An 18,393-nucleotide genomic window follows, 5' to 3' on the forward strand; every position below is an offset into this window, starting at 1 on the left:
TTTTGACAATTATTCTAAACCTGTGTCCTGCTACTAACCCACCTGCCAATGGAAATAGTTTCTCCTTCTGCATTCTGTCAAAACCCCTCATTATTTTGAACGCCTCTATTAAATTTCCCCTCAAAAATGAGGGCTAGATTATTGTTACTATCTGCCACTATATTATTTGGAACAAATTAAACCAGCTTGGCTTCAACTGTCTTAGTAACACTGAAGTCTTAAACGGTACCTATTTTCAAATCAAGCTCCTCTCAAAATGGTGAAATGGCCCTGGAACAAATTCCCCAACAGCCCCCCCCTCCCCAACTTAAACGACAAGCCCGCACCAACGTGGCAGTTACTGTCCCAGTAGGGACCAATCATTTTTTAAAACCAAAGTTATGCCCACAACACCAACAGAAAAGAAAACAGCTGGACAAGATTTCACTTGTTCAAACTTTTACTGTTAACAAACCAACTAAAATCAACAGAATTCAAACAGTAATTAACAACCAAAGGATATTTCTAACAAAAGGTAAATTTCATTTTAAATAGTCAACACAACAAAGATACACCTCACGTAGGTACTACGCCTCACATAGTAAAGCACTTGCATTACTTCCCACACAAATGTCGGACCACAAGCAATCTCACAGGCTTTCCAGCTTGGCCTCCGCTATGTAGAATCTCTCACTTCCCCCAGTCAATTGTTTCGGCCCTTTAGTCACATTCACCAGTAGCCGTATTCTACCCGAAGTCCCCGACACAGTGAACACCAACAAGGCGTACGTCTCCAAACCTTCTCTCAATTGGATCACGACAGAGCTGACGGCACAGAATGCCCAGAGACTCCCTGGGAGTCTGTGGTCCCTTTAAATGGTCTAGTGGATTCTGGGAACACTAAACCAGCAGGCAGGGTCTTGCCCAATCTACAATCCCTTGCCCTTCCTGTCTTCAGCTCTCTGCTCTTTCCAACAGTACAACACACACAGTAACACAATCTCTGCTCTAGTCTCAGAGAACGTTTCAACACCAGGATCTGTTCAAAGACTTCCAATCAGAAAATTGTTCCATTCAGAGAGAACTTTGCTTGTTTTCTCTCATCCAAATTCTGTGTTCTGATCAGCCAAGCAAAAAAACTGCTCCATTCAGAAAGAACCTTGTTTCCTCTTTACACAAAATCTCAATGTTCTTAACTGTAAAACAGAAAACTCAAGCTGAAACCCAAACCCAATACAATTAGCATTCTATTTACCCTTTGCCTTTTAGCTATTCATCCCCATGTCAACCTTAGGTCACATGGGCATTCCTTGAAACCTAAAGAACTCATAATCAGGAAACCAAATAACCCTCTTTTATAATACTCCCCAGACCACTTTGGTCTTAAAAGGGCATCGCACAAAAGAAAATACAAGCTTTTGCCAACACATGGGCCATCACAGCCACATGCAAAATTTTACTTTAACACATACATCAAATAAGATTCTCAATCAGTCTAAAGGGTCCACGATTAATTTAAGGCAGGCTGTCGGTTGATTGGAGTTATGTATCCACGGACTAAAATTTATATTTTGCCTGTATAAGGTTAAGAATACCGTTTATTAATAAAAACACAGCAGAAAGTCACTCATTGGGCAGCTATCACTGCACAAACTCACCTGTCGAGGTGGAATAGGCATGGCCATTGTGAATGATTCTTTCTATAAATTTCACAATCTGGGGAATATTATCGGTCACTCGCATGTAAACCGTCGGTGGGAGAACCTACAGAAACAACAGTGATAACATTATTCAGTATTTGATGAAACCAGGTTCCTACTTTTGTCTCACAAGTAGAACTATATTGTTTCGGGGGGAAAGAGTTAGATATCAAAAGATCATTTAAACCTAAAGTGAACTCTTTCACAGATTTAAATAGATTAATACAGGGGCAGGTTCAAAAGCATCTCTGCAGTATCATTCCTATGACTCTTAACAATAAATGACTGCCTTGTCTTGTGTCCTGTCTACATAATAGAAGTACAGGTTGTGTACTTAAATATTACAGGTACTGAAGCTGAAAACAACTCCAAAATAGACCAGATTACATCAAATTCCCATTTAGAAAACCTTTACAGTCATACGTGACAAGAGCCCTTCTATTAGCACTGAATTTAAGAGTCCCACAAGCTTCTTTTTAAAAATAAAAAGTAACTGTTAAACTCTCTGGGATAGATATTGACTTTGTACAACAGTGTGAACTGGGTGACAGTAAATCAGCAGTAGAAATACAAACAAGGAGGTGTAAAACAGGGTTGCCATCACAAAGTTACAATCAACCTGCTTTGCGGAGGACATGAGGCCTGTTTCCTCAGTATGACATTCTATGGCAGAACCAGTGCCCACCAACACATAGTCCAGGTACTCCAGCCTATCAGGGAGCTTTACAAAGGTAAAGGCCATGGTGACGGCGAATGACAATACCCCTAAACATTGACAAAATTGCTACTCTCCCAAAATATGAGGTCTTCGCAATGTATGAATAATAATGTATGGAATAAAAGGCAGATGCAGAAGAGTGCGAAGTGATACATTTTGGTCGGAAGAATGAGGAGGGGCAAAATAAACTAATGGGCACAATTCTAATAGATGTGCAGGAACAGAGAGACCATGGGGTATATGTGCATAAATTGTTGAGGTGCCAGGGCAGGTTGAGAAAGTGGTTAAAAAGGCACACAGGATCCTGGGCTTTAAAAATAGAGGCAAGAGCACAAAAGCAAGGAAGTTATGATGAACCTTTATAAAACACAGGCTCACCCTCAACAACAGTATTGTGTCCAATTCTGGGCATCGCCCTTTAGGAAGGATGTGAAGGCATTGGGGAGGGTGCAGAAAAGATTCATGAGGATGGTTCCAGGGAGGAGGATCAGTTATGAGGATAGGTTGGCAAAGTTGGGGATGTTCTCCTCAGCACAGGGAAGGTTGAGGAGAGATTTGATATAATGTCAAAAATCACAAGGGGCCCAGACAGCGTAGCTGGATAGGAAACAAAAACAGAATTACCTGGAAAAACTCAGCAGGTCTGGCAGCATCGGCGGAGAAGAAAAGAGTTGACGTTTCGAGTCCTCATGACCCTTCGACAGAACTTGAGGGAAATGGAAAGCAAGGAAGGTGAGCAAGACAACAGAGAAATACGGAAATCTTGTCGCAGAGAGGAACAGAACTTCTTCAAGGAGGTAGGCATTTCTTGAAGAGCAGTGGCAGTCAATTAAACAAGTTCTGTCGAAGGGTCATGAGGACTCGAAACGTCAACTCTTTTCTTCTCCGCCGATGCTGCCAGACCTGCTGAGTTTTTCCAGGTAATTCTGTTTTTGTTTTGGATTTCCAGCATCCGCAGTTTTTTTGTTTTTGTAGCTGGATAGGAACCGTTTCCACTGGCAGAGGGGTCGAGAACCAGAGGACTCAGATTTAATGTAATTGGCAAAAGAACAAATGGCAATACAAGGAAAAAATGTTGTTTCTTTACGCAAAAAATGGTTAGGATCTGGAATGCATTACCTAAGACTGTGATGGAGACAGATAAAATGAGGGTTTTGAAAGGAAATTGTATAATTATCTGACGGGAAAACATCTGCAGGGCTACAGTGGAAAGGCAGGAGACTGGTCTAGCTGAGTTGCTCCTACAGGGAGCCAAAATGGACATAACAGATTGAATGGCTTCCCTCTGTGCTGTAACAATTCTATGATTCTACAACTTTTAAAAAATACTCCAAGATAAACTGCTCGACATGAAAATAAAGTTTTAAAGAAACCAAGAACTTACTGGGAAAAAAACCTAAAGTTTGACTGTAAAATTTCAGTTGCTAGCTACAGACAGCTCAGGCTATTTCCCTCACTCATTTCTGTGAGTAATCAGCATTTACTTTCAATTTTGAAATTTACTAGCACAAGTGGATTAAAACAACCCCTGTCCCATGAAAGCACTTGACTCTGCCTCATTTGAACTTCACGGCTGTCAGGAAAAGCAGCAATTGGTACTGGAAGTGAACTCTTGGTGCGGCAGTACCAAGAAAGTGCTACACTGCCGAAAGTGCCGTTTTTTTTAGAAAAGGTGTTAAACAGGAGCCTCATGTGCCCCCTCAGGTGGACATTAAAGATCCTATGAAAACTATTTCAAAAATGAGCATGGGAGTCCCTTACTCTGCTCTAGCCGATATTTTTCCTTCAGATTATCTGATTATTATCTCATTGCCATGTGTGAGGAAGTATGCTATGCAAAAACTGGCAGCCTCATTTCCTGCATTACAACAGTTCAAAAGTACTTCATTGGCTGTAAAGGCTTTGGAATGTTTGGAGGCTGTGAAAGATGTTACAGAAATATTTCTTTCTTTAAACCTAGCACTTCTAACGTTTCTCAGCACAAATCTTTCTTCTGTCGCTGACTTCCAGCCGAGTCGAGGCTTGGATTCATTGCCTCCATTTTCAGTTGATATTCCAGCCTTATAAAAGCTTAGCAAATGGGGGTCAATTGAAAATCTCAAGACTGAGATTGTTATATTTTTGTTTAGTAAGAAGGTGGGCAGGTGGAGTTAAGATTCAGATCACCCATGGTCTAACCAAATGACAGAAGAGGCTCAAGGGGCTGAATGGCCTCAGTCTGTGATGTATTATTCTATGGCTCCTGCTCTTCCCCTTGTTGGTAATCACCTTCTCCCAATTCAACACCTCCAATGCCAGGGTGCAATTACCATAAGCTGCGTTGGTGTATTTGATATGATACAACCCCAGGCAATTATTTCAATGTGACTACTCCACTAACCAAGAAACCTTTGTAACCCAATTGTAAATTTTAATCATGGAACATATCATAGAATCTTACAGCACAGAAGCAGGCGATTCAGCTCTTTGAAAGAGCTATCCAATTAATCCCACTCTCCTGTCCTTTTTGACTTGATCCAATTCCTCTTTTGAAAGTTGCTACTGAATCTGCTTCCTCCACACTTTCAGGCAGCACATTCCAAATCACAACAACTTGCTGTGTAAAAAACAAATTCTCCCCAGCTCCCCTCTGCTTCTTTGCCAATTATCTTAAATCTGTGTCCTCTGGTTACCAGCCCTCCTGGCAGTGGAAAGGGTTGCTCCTTATTTACTCTAACAAAACCATTCATGATTTTAATATCTTTATTAAATATCCCTTCAACCTTCTCTGCTCTTAGGAGCTTCTCCAGTCTCTCCACATAAACTGAAGCTGAAGTTAAAAGTGCTTATGAATAGTTAGCAGCTATGCCAACATGTCTTCTGTTATACCTCAAGGAAATACTAATTGTACCTTTAAGCACGCCATATCTTGTTTGAAATCCTCTTCATACATGCGAGCAAGTACTGTAGGTGAAATATTCAACTGCAATCCAGAAAATAATACTCAATTATCAAATATCAGTTTCATGGTTTTAAATTAAATACTTCCTGAGACGCAAACATGTAATTTACCTCATTGGCTCTTTGAATTATTTTGTCATCAATATCTGTGATAACCATCAGCATAATGACATCAATGTCAAAGACCTTGGTTAGTATTCTTCTTAGGATGTCAAATCTAACATAGGAGCTAGAAAAAAAATGAAAAGGAGTGAAAAGGTTGTTGCTAATATTTCCAATTTAAGGTGCTTGCATTATATATGGGGTATAAAGTTGATGGTTTATTTCTAGGGTCTCACTCCGGCTCTGGGGTTTTGCTCTGAGTCTGGGTTCCGGTGCAGGGTCTTGCTCAACAACTTATTTATCCCTTAACCAAAGCAGATTATCTAAGCATTGTCGCATAACTCTTTGTGGGATGATCTTATGAATTCCCAGGCAGTGTTATGATCAGATTTCAGGTACTCCCATAGTGCTTTAAGCAGTGCTGGAATAAATCAAATTGAGTTTTTATTATAGATGTCATGGTCCTGTTAGTGAAGATTGCAGACTCTAATTCCATGACTGTGTACATATCTTTAATAAGGAGTGTTGTACAGTGTAACTGAGGATATACTAATGTAATGGGATAATTTGTATTCAAAATAGGACAAATCCTGGTTAAAGATGAAGAATCATAAAATTAAGGGTACAGTTGGACAAATTTAGAATTGAAGAGAATGATAGTTAAAATGATCTGTGAAATATATGTAATATTTTAGAACATACTGGTGTAACATCCTTCTGATGAGGAGCCCCCAGATTCTGTCCATTTATTAGGAAGCAAATGTGTTGCAGCAAAGGATATGGTGAGTTGGAGAACGTTGCTTGCGGGAGAAAGTTATTTTGATTGTAAGATGAGTGGGTGGGCATGGGCATGGTTAGGTGGGATGGGGAAGTGAAGATATCTAGGGGTGGTCAGACTATGAACACGGTACTGAAAGGGGAGTGAGTATTTAGGGAAACTTTAGTAGTGAGGAATTGGAAGTTTACAATGTGGGATTCTTAGATTGTCAATCAGTGGATGGAGAGGAAAGTGAGGTGGAGGAAGAGAATGAAGAACTCACGGGGAAGAGAAGTTCAATGAAAAATAAGGCTAAAAGAAATACACCCAGGGTCAAACAAACCACAGTCTTTAAAAAAAAATAATGTGCTTGCAATGAACATGAAAAACATAGCCCAGGGGAACTTTCTTAAAAAGTGAAAGAGACCAGCACAATCCAGGGCCATGATAGAAAACAGGGTATTTTTGTGGAAACTGCAAAAAAGACCCCAATTGTGTGCCAGAAGTTTCGCCAATATTTTGAAGGCTGGTGGGCCCAAGTGGCAGGGGGGGTTGGGGAGAGAGAGTTTTTAGGGAGTGGTGCCAGGTCAAAGTTCAGCCAACTGGTGGGGGGAAAAAACAATCGGGGTCCCAGAAGTGAGAGAGTCAGGGTTTAGACTTGCCTCTGGGGCAGCTCGCCCAAATTTTGGCACCAGTCCCTAAGTGTTTTGATGAGGAGGACGCTGCAGGGTTGGCTGGGATTGCCAGACTCTCCTGTCCAGATCGAGTTCTAAATGTTTCAGGGCAGGGGTCAAGGGCTCAGACAGCACAGGGAGCAGAGCTGACTATGAAGACGAGGAGAAAAAATTAAATGAGAAAAACTGAAATAATTTATTAAAATTTAAATTTGAGGATGAATTACAACAACCCAGCAGGCAAAGCCCTAGAGAATCCACAAGGCTCCAGAACAAAGTGTGGTGTGACAGCCAAGTCAGAAAATTACATGAAAATGCCTATCTTAGTGCCACTACTGGATATCACCAGTGAATGCAACAGCGTGGGCATTTGAATATAGGACGAACCATAAAGAAATGTTTTAGTAGCAATTTTCAACAGAACGCATGGCCAATGTCATCAATGCCAATATATTTTAAAAATGACTCCATTCTGACTGTATATTTGTGCGTGTGTGTGTGTGGGTTCGCACGCGTGTGCGCGCTGGAGCGAGGGCTGCATCCCATTGCCCAATCCCAACCCATACTGCAGTCAAATGCACCAACGCCATCTCGCACAGAGGAAACGGAGTCTGCTGCATCACAATTGACACCCCCACCTTGCTCTGTGGCGAAAGAAATCCACCCTCGCAGGAAGGGAAATCACTGCAGCCTTCCCCAGACTGCACCTGAGCTGAAGCTCTGGGCTTAAAGCGGGGGGGAAGGGAAAAAGAAATTACCCACACTAGTGGTATAGCAGCTCAGCCTCTCTCACATACTCCGGTCCCACTCTGCCTGTCATACATCTTACTGCTCTCTCTCCCTGCCTTCCTTTTTCCACATCCTTTCCTGGCTTCAATTATCCTCTATCTTCTAATCCCGATGACCTATACATCATGCTAATCTCAGATTCTTGAGTACAAAATCACAAAGAGAGCCACTGGTCTAGATTGAAGGTCTTGTGCCTTGTCCTCACTTACTACTTGTATTCACATTTTGTTACAACGGGACTCACGGGTTTTTCTAGGACGGCATTCCCCAGTGTTTGACACTTTGCAGCAGCTTCTCCACACATCCCTTCGGTATAGTAACTTCTTACTGGTCTATTCTATCCAGCTGTAATTCCTTTTTTATGAATGGATTTGACAAAGTTGATAGGGAGAAGCCGTTTCCAGTGGCAAGAGGGTTGTGAACCTGAGGACATGGGTTTTGAGGAAAAATATTTTTACAGAGCGAGTGGTTAGAATTGGGAATGCTCTGCCTGAGTGGGCGGGGTGCGGGGGGGGGGGGAGCGGGGGGGGGGGTTGTGGAGGCAAATTGCTTTTAGAGAGTGGAACTGGATAAGCACCTGATGAGAAAACATTTGCAGGGCTACGGCGAAAAGACACAGGAGTTGGACAAGCTGAGTAGTTTGTGCAGAGACATGGGATGGACCCAAAGGGCCGAACATCCTCTTTCTCTGCTGTACTATTCTAGGATTCTTTTAAACTTCGTCTGAAGGAGCACAAAGCACTTTGATTGCATTAACCAGTCTGCAGGAAAAGTAACACAATGGACCTTGTACTTACTCAACAGTTGAAAAAAAACAGCGGCAGCTTTACATTCTTTCAATTAATTCATTGATTTACCAGTTATTTCCACTGCTTTGAATTGGCCAACCTGACTGCAGACAAAAACAACTGCTTTTTTATTAATAAGATAGCTTTGGGGGAATCACATTAACAAAAATAACAGAAGTCACCTTTGATTTAACATTGAGGGGGGGAACCCATTAGGTTAAGCAGTCGCTGTTTTTCAATCTAAAATGTTGGAGGAAACTAATATATCAAATGGTCACATATTTATTTAGTAAATTAGTGTCAGCTGTAATTCAACCATCTAAATCAGGGGGCCATAGATTCCAAATACTCTAGCCATAAACACACAATCCAGACTGACGCTCCTAGTGCAGTACCGACAGAGTGCTGCAGTGTCGGAGGGTCAGTACTGAGGGAGTGCTGCAGTGTCGGAGGGTCAGTACTGAGGGAGTGCCGCAGTGTCGGAGGGTCAGTACTGAGGGAGTGCCGCAGTGTCGGAGGGTCAGTACTGAGGGAGTGCCGCAGTGTCGGAGGGTCAGTACTGAGGGAGTGCCGCAGTGTCGGAGGGTCAGTACTGAGGGAGTGCCGCAGTGTCGGAGGGTCAGTACTGAGGGAGTGCCGCAGTGTCGGAGGGTCAGTACTGAGGGAGTGCCGGAGGGTCAGTACTGAGGGAGTGCCGGAGGGTCAGTACTGAGGGAGTGCCGCACTGTCGGAGGGTCAGTACTGAGGGAGTGCCGGAGGGTCAGTACTGAGGGAGTGCCGCACTGTCGGAGGGTCAGTACTGAGGGAGTGCCGCACTGTCGGAGGGTCAGTACTGAGGGAGTGCCGCACTGTCGGAGGGTCAGTACTGAGGGAGTGCCGCACTGTCGGAGGGTCAGTACTGAGGGAGTGCCGCACTGTCGGAGGGTCAGTACTGAGGGAGTGCCGCACTGTCGGAGGGTCAGTACTGAGGGAGTGCCGCACTGTCGGAGGGTCAGTACTGAGGGAGTGCCGCACTGTCGGAGGGTCAGTACTGAGGGAGTGCCGCACTGTCGGAGGGTCAGTACTGAGGGAGTGCCGCACTGTCGGAGGGTCAGTACTGAGGGAGTGCCGCACTGTCGGAGGGTCAGTACTGAGGGAGTGCCGCACTGTCGGAGGGTCAGTACTGAGGGAGTGCCGCACTGTCGGAGGGTCAGTACTGAGGGAGTGCCGCACTGTCGGAGGGTCAGTACTGAGGGAGTGCCGCACTGTCGGAGGGTCAGTACTGAGGGAGTGCCGCACTGTCGGAGGGTCAGTACTGAGGGAGTGCCGCACTGTCGGAGGGTCAGTACTGAGGGAGTGCCGCACTGTCGGAGGGTCAGTACTGAGGGAGTGCCGCACTGTCGGAGGGTCAGTACTGAGGGAGTGCCGCACTGTCGGAGGGTCAGTACTGAGGGAGTGCCGCACTGTCGGAGGGTCAGTACTGAGGGAGTGCCGCACTGTCGGAGGGTCAGTACTGAGGGAGTGCCGCGCTGTCGGAGGGTCAGTACTGAGGGAGTGCCGCACTGTCGGAGGGTCAGTACTGAGGGAGTGCCGCGCTGTCGGAGGGTCAGTACTGAGGGAGTGCCGCACTGTCGGAGGGTCAGTACTGAGGGAGTGCCGCTCTGTCGGAGGGTCAGTACTGAGGGAGTGCCGCACTGTCGGAGGGTCAGTACTGAGGGAGTGCCGCACTGTCGGAGGGTCAGTACTGAGGGAGTGCCGCACTGTCGGAGGGTCAGTACTGAGGGAGTGCCGCACTGTCGGAGGGTCAGTACTGAGGGAGTGCCGCACTGTCGGAGGGTCAGTACTGAGGGAGTGCCGCACTGTCGGAGGGTCAGTACTAAGGGAGTGCCGCACTGTCGGAGGGTCAGTACTGAGGGAGTGCCGCACTGTCGGAGGGTCAGTACTGAGGGAGTGCCGCACTGTCGGAGGGTCAGCACTGAGGGAGTGCCGCACTGTCGGAGGGTCAGCACTGAGGGAGTGCCGCACTGTCGGAGGGTCAGTACTGAGGGAGTGCCGCACTGTCGGAGGGTCAGCACTGAGGGAGTGCCGCACTGTCGGAGGGTCAGCACTGAGGGTGTGCCGCACTGTCGGAGGGTCAGCACTGTCGGAGGGTCAGTACTGAGGGAGTGCCGCACTGTCGGAGGGTCAGTACTGAGGGAGTGCCGCATTGTCAGAGGGTCAGCACTGAGGGAGTGCTGCACTGTCACAGGCGTGCTCATTTGGATGGGACACTAAATTAAGGCCCCATTTATCTGTTCACATGAATGTAAAAGATTCCACCACCTTTTTTTGAACTGGAACAGGCTCACGACAAACATTTACTATGCACTGGCAGTTTATTTACATTACATCATGTCCACTCGGTCTGGATACAGCCCGCCTCCCCCAACCACTTCATCATACAGGCTTGTAGGAACACATAAAACCTTCCCACCACATGAGACTACCCTCTTTGCTGGTTGGTATAAAGATGTTTATGGTTATGGAAGGAGCATTCACACCACAACTGGTCAATCTGTTGATCAACCCATGATTCCATCTGCTACTTCACACTGTTCACCAATGAAAGAACACGAAAATACAAAAACAACAACCAGATATCTCTGACAGCCACGTTAGTTTATTGCATCTTATATTTATTTTCTGCCAAGGCCACTATTAATTCTAGACTACTGGTTTAATTGTTAACTCGAGTTTCTATTCCACTTCAATTTAATCCATTTCTTTTTTTAAGAACCCATTAAACCCAAAGCATACTATGTACAAAAATATACGTTATTTACTCTCTGCTACTGCTACTTGTAGCTACACCTATCAGAAGGATGCCGTCACGCTGTGTCACGCTCATCTGTCTTGTGCCATTTTCACACATTCACTGCAGCTCGTCTGCAATCACTCTGTGATATCTGTCATCCAACTATACCCAAGTGAACCCCTCTTTCTGCTGCTCTGCACTTTGCCCAGAAGACAACTCTGTGGCTTTTCAGCTCTGATCAAACAGTCAAAATATTGACATTTCCTTTTCTGGATGTCACAGAATAGATACAAATTAAAATACTCACATCATAAAAGTCCATCTAATAAAAGAAAAGGATATACATTTATATAGCACTTTTCATGGCCACCGGATGTCTCAAAGCATTTTACAGTCAATAGTACTTTTTAAAAACTTTATTTGAATTATTCTGAACTGTTAATCATTGATCCAAATTTTTTTTTTTACTCATTCACAGGGTGTGGGCTTGGCTGGCTGGATCAGCGTTTATTGCCCATCCCTAATTGCCCTTGAGAAGGTGGTGGTGAGCTGCCTTCTTGAACCGCTGCAGTCCATGTGGTGTAGGTACACCCACAGTGCTGTTAGGAAGGGAGTTCCAGGATTTTGACCCCACGACAGTGAAGGAACGGTGATATATTTCCAAGTCAGGATGGTGAATGACTTGGAGGGGAACTTCCAGGTGGCGGTGTTCCCATCTATCTGCTGCCCTCGTCCTTCTAGATGGTAGCGGTCATGGGTTTGGAAGCTGCTGTCTAAGGAGCCTTGGTGAATTCCTGCAGTGCATCTTGTAGGTGGTACACACACTGCTGCTACTGTGTGTCGGTGGTGGAGGGGGTGAATGTTTGTGGATGGGGTGCCAATCAAGTGGCTGCTTTGTCCTGGATGGTGTCAAACTTCTTGAGTGTTGTGGGAGCTGCACTCATCCAGGCAAGTGGGGAGTATTCCATCACACTTCTGACTTGTGCCTTGTAGATGGTGGACTGGCTCTGGGGAGTCAGGAGATGGGCTACTCATCACATGATTCCTAGCCTCTGACCTACTCTTGTAGCCACAGTATTTATATGTCTAGTCCAGTTCAGTTTCTGGCCAATGGTAAACTCCAGGATTTTGATGGTGGGGGATTCAGTGATGGTAATGCCATTGAACTTCAAGGGGTGATGGTTGGATTCTCTCTTGTTGGAGATGGTCATTGCCTGACACTTGTGTGGCGTGAATGTTACTTGCCACTTGTCAGCCCAAGCCTGGATATTGTCCAGGTCTTGATGCATTTGGATATGGACTGCTTCAGTATCTGAGGAATCGCGAATGGTGCTGAACATTGTGCAATCATCAGTGAACATCCTCAGTTCTGACCTTATGATGGAAGGAAGGTCATTCAAGAAGCAGCTGAAGACGGCTGGGCCAAGGACACTGCCCTGAGGAACTCCTGCAGTGACGTCCTGGAACGGAGATGTCTGACTTCCAACAACCACAACCACCTTCCTTTGTGCTAGGTATGACTCCAACCAGAGGAGAGTTTTCTCCCTGATTCCCATTGACTCCAGTTTTGCTAGAGCTCCCTGATGCCATGCTCTGTCAAATGCAGCCTTATATCAATGCGGCAATATATTTCCAAGTCAGGATGGTGAGTGACCTGGAGGGGATCTTCCAGGTGATGGTGTTGCCATGCATCTGCTGCCCTTGTCCAGCTAGACAGTGGAGGTCACGTGTTTGGAAAGTTCTGTCTAAGGAGCTTTGGTGAGTTCCTGAGGTGCATCTTGTAGATGGTACACACTGCTAGTGGAGGGAGTGAATGTTTGTGGATGGGGTGCCAATCTAGCAGGCTTTGTCCTGGATGGTGTTGAGCTTCTCCACTGTTGTTGGAGCTGCATTCAGTATCTGAGAAGTCACGAATGCACAATGTTCAGCACCAATCAACAACAAAAATTCCCACTTCTGACCTTATGATGGAAGGAATGTCATTGATGAAGCAGCTGAAGATGGCTGGGCCTAGGACTTTATCCTGAGGATCTTTTGCAGTGATGTCCTGGAACTGAGATGACTGACCTCCAACCAACACATCCATTTTCCTTTGTGCTAGGTATGACTCCAACCAGTGGAGAGTTTTCTGGTTCCCATTGACTCCAGTTTTGCTAGGGCTCCTTGATGCCACACTCGGTCAAAAGCTGCCTTGATGTCAAGGGCGGTCACTCTCACCTCACCTCATGTTTGAACCAAGGCTGTAATGAGGCTGTGATATTGTGCTTTACACAGCAGCTAAACAACATGCTTGTCCATATTTGACTCATTGCCACTAACAGCAAGGGAGAGCTCCCAACAATATAAAACCTGCATACAAGCTCTTCCTGTCACTCGTGCATCCTGTTACTTTTCACATTAAACTTTGTTGTTAATACCCTTATTGCACCAGGTCTAATGTTCCTGAAGCTTGCCTCCTCACAGGATGCAATGGTTTGATCAGTACCTTTAAAAAAAAAGCTTATCCTGAAATAAACAATAGGCAGCAGCTTTCATGATGCTTCCCTTGTTGGGAATGTCCATAGAGGAACTTCTGTTGCAGCGTTCTGTCTGTCCCCAATACTCCACAGAAAGTCACTGACAGCATTATTTGAAGCTTTGAAGATGGAGCTCACCTCCAAGATTCAAGTTATCTGGTCCTACAATATCAGGAAAACGTTCCCAAGCTTTATTCCCCTATCTGTTAGATATGAGTTTGCACACTTTGCAAGGCACCATATCTCTCAATATGACAGGCAGCCTCTCAGTCTAGCTCAGAGTTTAGCAGCATTCCACTTAATACATACATCATAATTCACAAAGCATTCAGCAGACTAAGTGACACTGAATAAGATCCATTCCATTTAAGAAAGCCTTTGCATTAGCTAACCTGTGAAGGACCACAGTGCTGTCAAAATAATCTTGCCAAGAGCCTGAAGTGCATCCTGTATATGGTACATGTTATAACTACAGTGACTGGTTGGAGTAGATAGAAGTCCAGTGAGAGAGGCACTGCGCTAACTGTTTTGTCCTGGATGATGTTAAGCTTCTTAAGTATTTGCTATGGGCGCTCCCATCCACCTGAGTACAGAGTATTCCGTCACACTCCTGACTTGAACCTAGTAGATGGAGAACAGGGTTTAGGGAAACAGGAGATGAGCCACTGACCACAGAATTCCCAGCTTCTAACCTACTCCTATTGCAGGTTGACGTGGTTTGTGCAGTTATTGGCAGGAAGTACAGTGATGGTGGTGCTGACAAAATTAATGACGAGATTTACCTTGTTCAAAATGGTCATGACACAGATTAGCTTTTAGTCAGTAATTGCATGTTTTACTGGGTTGTAATCAAAATCTACACAAGAAAATGCAAAATGTTTTCACAAAGTGACTGTACCAATTTTCTGCCAATGTACTTTGCTCTCTTTATGTTTTGGCCTTTACCCAATCAGAAATCCCTCTACGTACAGCATTTAGACATCAGGTTGGAAATACCGAGCAGACCGTATCTGATCACAGGCTGGTTTGTCAGCAGTCCCACTCATCTGGGTATTAGGTGCCATCAACCTCCATGTCCAGTCAAGCAAACCTTCTTTACTTTATTCGGCCCTTTGCCTCCTGCCACTTTATCCATCTCCTTTATGGACAGCAGCTCAAGGACTTCTAAATGGTACAGATTAAAAGTAATAAAAACAAAAAAACTGCGGATGCTGGAAATCCAAAACAAAAACAGAATTACCTGGAAAAACTCAGCAGGTCTGGCAGCATTGGCGGAGAAGAAAAGAACTGACGTTTCGAGTCCTCATGACCCTTCGACAGAACTTGAGTTCGAGTGCAAGAAAGAGTTGAAATATAAGCTGGTTTAAGGTGTAGGTGTGTGTGTGTGTGTGTGTGTGTGGGGGGGGGGGGGGGGGGGGGGGGGGGGGAGAGAGAGAGAGAGAGAGAGAGAGAGAGAGAAGTGGAGGGGGTTGGTGTGGTTGTAGGGACAAACAAGCAGTGATAGAAGCAGATCATCAAAAGATGTTATTGTTGTTGACATCTTTTGATGATCTGCTTCTATCACTGCTTGTTTGTCCCTACAACCACACCAACCCCCTCCACTTCTCTCTCTCTCTCTCTCTCTGCCCCCCCCACACACCTTAAACCAGCTTATATTTCAACTCTTTCTTGCACTCGAACTCAAGTTCTGTCGAAGGGTCATGAGGACTCGAAACGTCAACTCTTTTCTTCTCTGCCGATGCTGCCAGACCTGCTGAGTTTTTCCAGGTAATACAGATTAAAAGTACACTAATAGCGCCTACACTTGAAATGTACTTCATTGGCTGCAAAGCGCTTGGAATGTTCGTGGTCATCAGTTTCATATAAATTCCAGTGCTTTCTTCTACTTGGACTAGAACATTCCTGCTTGGTGTTTCATCTTCCAAATTCCTTCAGTTTCCAGTCTTGTGCTCCCAGCATCATTGCAGATGACTTAGTTCAACTTTTACCAGGGTTTTTAGTGGCAGCATGATATCTATTCCACTTTGACTGCTGCCATTTGTTTTGCTATGTTCTTTTCTATTCTTCACCCATTCTTCAAACCGTCCAATGGCATTTTGTCACCCAAATGTACCAACTGGTCAGAAACTAGTCCCTCTTACTGTCTGCTAGTCTAAATTAATACAGTCCAGCTCCACCAATTAATCCTTAACTTTTTAAACAACTGTGGATGTTCGATCATTGAGTATATTCAGGAGCAAGATCAGATTTCTGGATACTAAAGGAACTGAGCGATATGAGATAGTGTGGGAAGATAATGGGAGGTAGAGCAGCCATGATCTTATTGAATGGTGGAAGATGCTGAGGTGGGGGGGAGGAAGGAATGGCTAATTCCTGCTCCTACTTCTTATGTTCCGAGTGAGTTTCACATAAGATACCCACTACATTCCAAGTTAGGAACATTAGGAAAAAAAACTTGCATTCATGACCTCAGGACTTCCTTCAACAGCCAATGAAATATTTCTGGAGTGTTGTGACTGTTGTAATGTAGGAAACATGGCAGCCAATTTGCACACAACAAGCTCCCACAAACAGCAATGAGATAATGGCCAGATAATCCGATTTTTCCACTGGTGTCAGTTGATGGATAAATATTGGCCAGGACCCCAGGGAGAACTCCCCTGCTCTTCTTCGAAATAGTGCCAAGGCATCTTCTACAGCCACCAGATAGGCAGGTGAGTGTCGCTTTAAAATTTCATCTGAAAGATGACAGCTCTGATAGTGCAGCATTTTCTTAGCACTACACTGGAATCTGGAGTACTGTGTACGAATTTGGTTTCCTAACTTAAGAAAGACATACCCGCCTCAGAGGCGGTACAATGAAGGTTTACTAGATTGGTTCTTCGGGTGAGAGGGTTATCTTACCAGGAGAGATTGAGTAGAATGGGTCTATATTCTCTGGAGTTTAGAACATTGAGAGGTAATTTCATTGAAATATATAAGATTCTTGAGAAGGATTGACAAGGTAGATGCCAAGTGTCTGCTTCCGCTGGCTGGAGAGTCAAAAATTAGGAGGAATAGTTACAGCATAAGGGGTCAGCCACTCAGGACTGAAATAAGGAGAAATGTCTTCTTTGGAATCCTCTACCCCAGAGGTTGTGGATGCTCAGTCATTGAGTATATTCAAGAGTGAAATTGAGAGATTAACATTATAGGAATTTGTGATACAGGAGACCATTCAGCCCATTGTGTCTGCCTGCCAACCGAAAAAGAGCCTAATCTCAATATCCAGCTCTTGGTCTGCAGCCTTGGAGGTCACAGCAACTTCAAGTGCATATCCAAGATAAGTGTTCATGCTTCTACCATACTTTTAAGCATAGTATGTTATGGCTTGACGCAATGGTGATGGAGTAATTTTAATTGTTGGTGAGAATACATCTGATCGACATTGCTCCTAACTTTTCCTTCCATTTCAGTAGAAAGGAAAATGGGGCATGGAATTAAGGGATATGGGGGTTGGGGTAGGAAAGCGAAGTTGATGAGGTAGTGCAGCCATGATCTTATTAAATGGGCATGCAGACTCAAGGGGCAGAGTGGCCTACTCCTGTCACTGTTATTCTGCTCTATTCAGATGGAGCCCCCATGGAGTTTGATTAAATCGAATATCAAAGTACAAAATGTTACTTTGCCTCAAAGCAATAGCAGGAAATTCCATCTTAGTTTGGATTCACCCCATGTAGAGAACACAATCTAGGATCCAGTAGAGTGCTACGCATTGCTGAGACTCAAGCCTCACAATGCAGGTAGACAAACTCTCACCCCAAAATTAACAGAATACCACAATTCATACACAGCTGAAGATGGTTGATAAGTTAACACACACTCATTTGATCCAGAGGTTTTATACAAAACCACAGTGAGACATTGATGGTCACTGAAATAGCAGTCTGGAGGTCAGTGACATCCAATTTAAATTCAGTAAAACAATGACTTCACAAGGGACACAAATTTCTAGGTGTAAAAAAAACCAGTCTTTCTAGTTCTCATTCTATCATCCTGGCAATTCCACAAATAGGTCCTTGAAAAAAAGATGCCATGCTGATGTTGGAGAAACTGAGCAGTGAAATGGATGTTGGTTAAAATTGCATGAGCAATGGATTGTTTCAAACAGAATAGGGTGAAATTGGGAGTCAGTGAATAGTTTCCCAGGGCTTCACACATTGCTCATTATATTAATTAGTGATGTTAAGTGCTCCATTGGCATTACATTTTTATGGTGTATAAAGGTATAAAAGCTGACCATAAGGAGATTAATAGTTACAAAGCCAATTTCGATTTTTGAACGAATAGGCTCATGTCACCAAATGTGGAGGTCGTGCTGCTCCACGAGGTCGGACACCTCACGGGGCCAGGCAGCTCCCAGCTAATCTGCTCCTTGTACGAATACCTGTTACAAGTTGCCAAGCAAGACAGAAATGCAACAGCACTCACTGAACCCGGTCATAAATCGGTGAGGCAACTACAGAGAAAATCACTAGGGCAATAAAGTACAAGGACTAGAGGCACCATTCTTGTATAAAGCAGTTGAGTACTGCAGGGTCCAAAGCCAGACAAACCTGATGGATATTAGAATTTTACACAGGCCACTTTGCTTGCCTGTGCCAACGTTTATGTTACA

The 18,393-nt window shown here is 44.6% G+C and overlaps 1 protein-coding gene across 4 annotated transcripts in view; it reads right to left on the reverse strand.

Moving 5' to 3' along the window:
* cars2 (cysteinyl-tRNA synthetase 2, mitochondrial) overlaps window positions 1-18,393 on the reverse strand; it is a 63,811-nt gene that overhangs the window by 33,695 nt on the left and 11,723 nt on the right. For all 4 annotated transcript variants that reach the window (XM_041200033.1, XM_041200036.1, XM_041200034.1 and 1 more), the window contains 3 exons: window positions 5,449-5,566; window positions 5,288-5,359; window positions 1,638-1,743 (listed from right to left, as the gene is read on the reverse strand). In XM_041200033.1, coding sequence (XP_041055967.1) covers window positions 1,638-1,743; window positions 5,288-5,359; window positions 5,449-5,566 — 296 coding nt within the window. The remainder of the gene's footprint in view (window positions 1-1,637; window positions 1,744-5,287; window positions 5,360-5,448; window positions 5,567-18,393) is intronic.

The sequence above is a fragment of the Carcharodon carcharias genome, chromosome 11 (assembly GCF_017639515.1).
Source record: "Carcharodon carcharias isolate sCarCar2 chromosome 11, sCarCar2.pri, whole genome shotgun sequence".
In the NCBI taxonomy this organism is placed as follows: Eukaryota; Metazoa; Chordata; class Chondrichthyes; order Lamniformes; family Lamnidae; genus Carcharodon; species Carcharodon carcharias.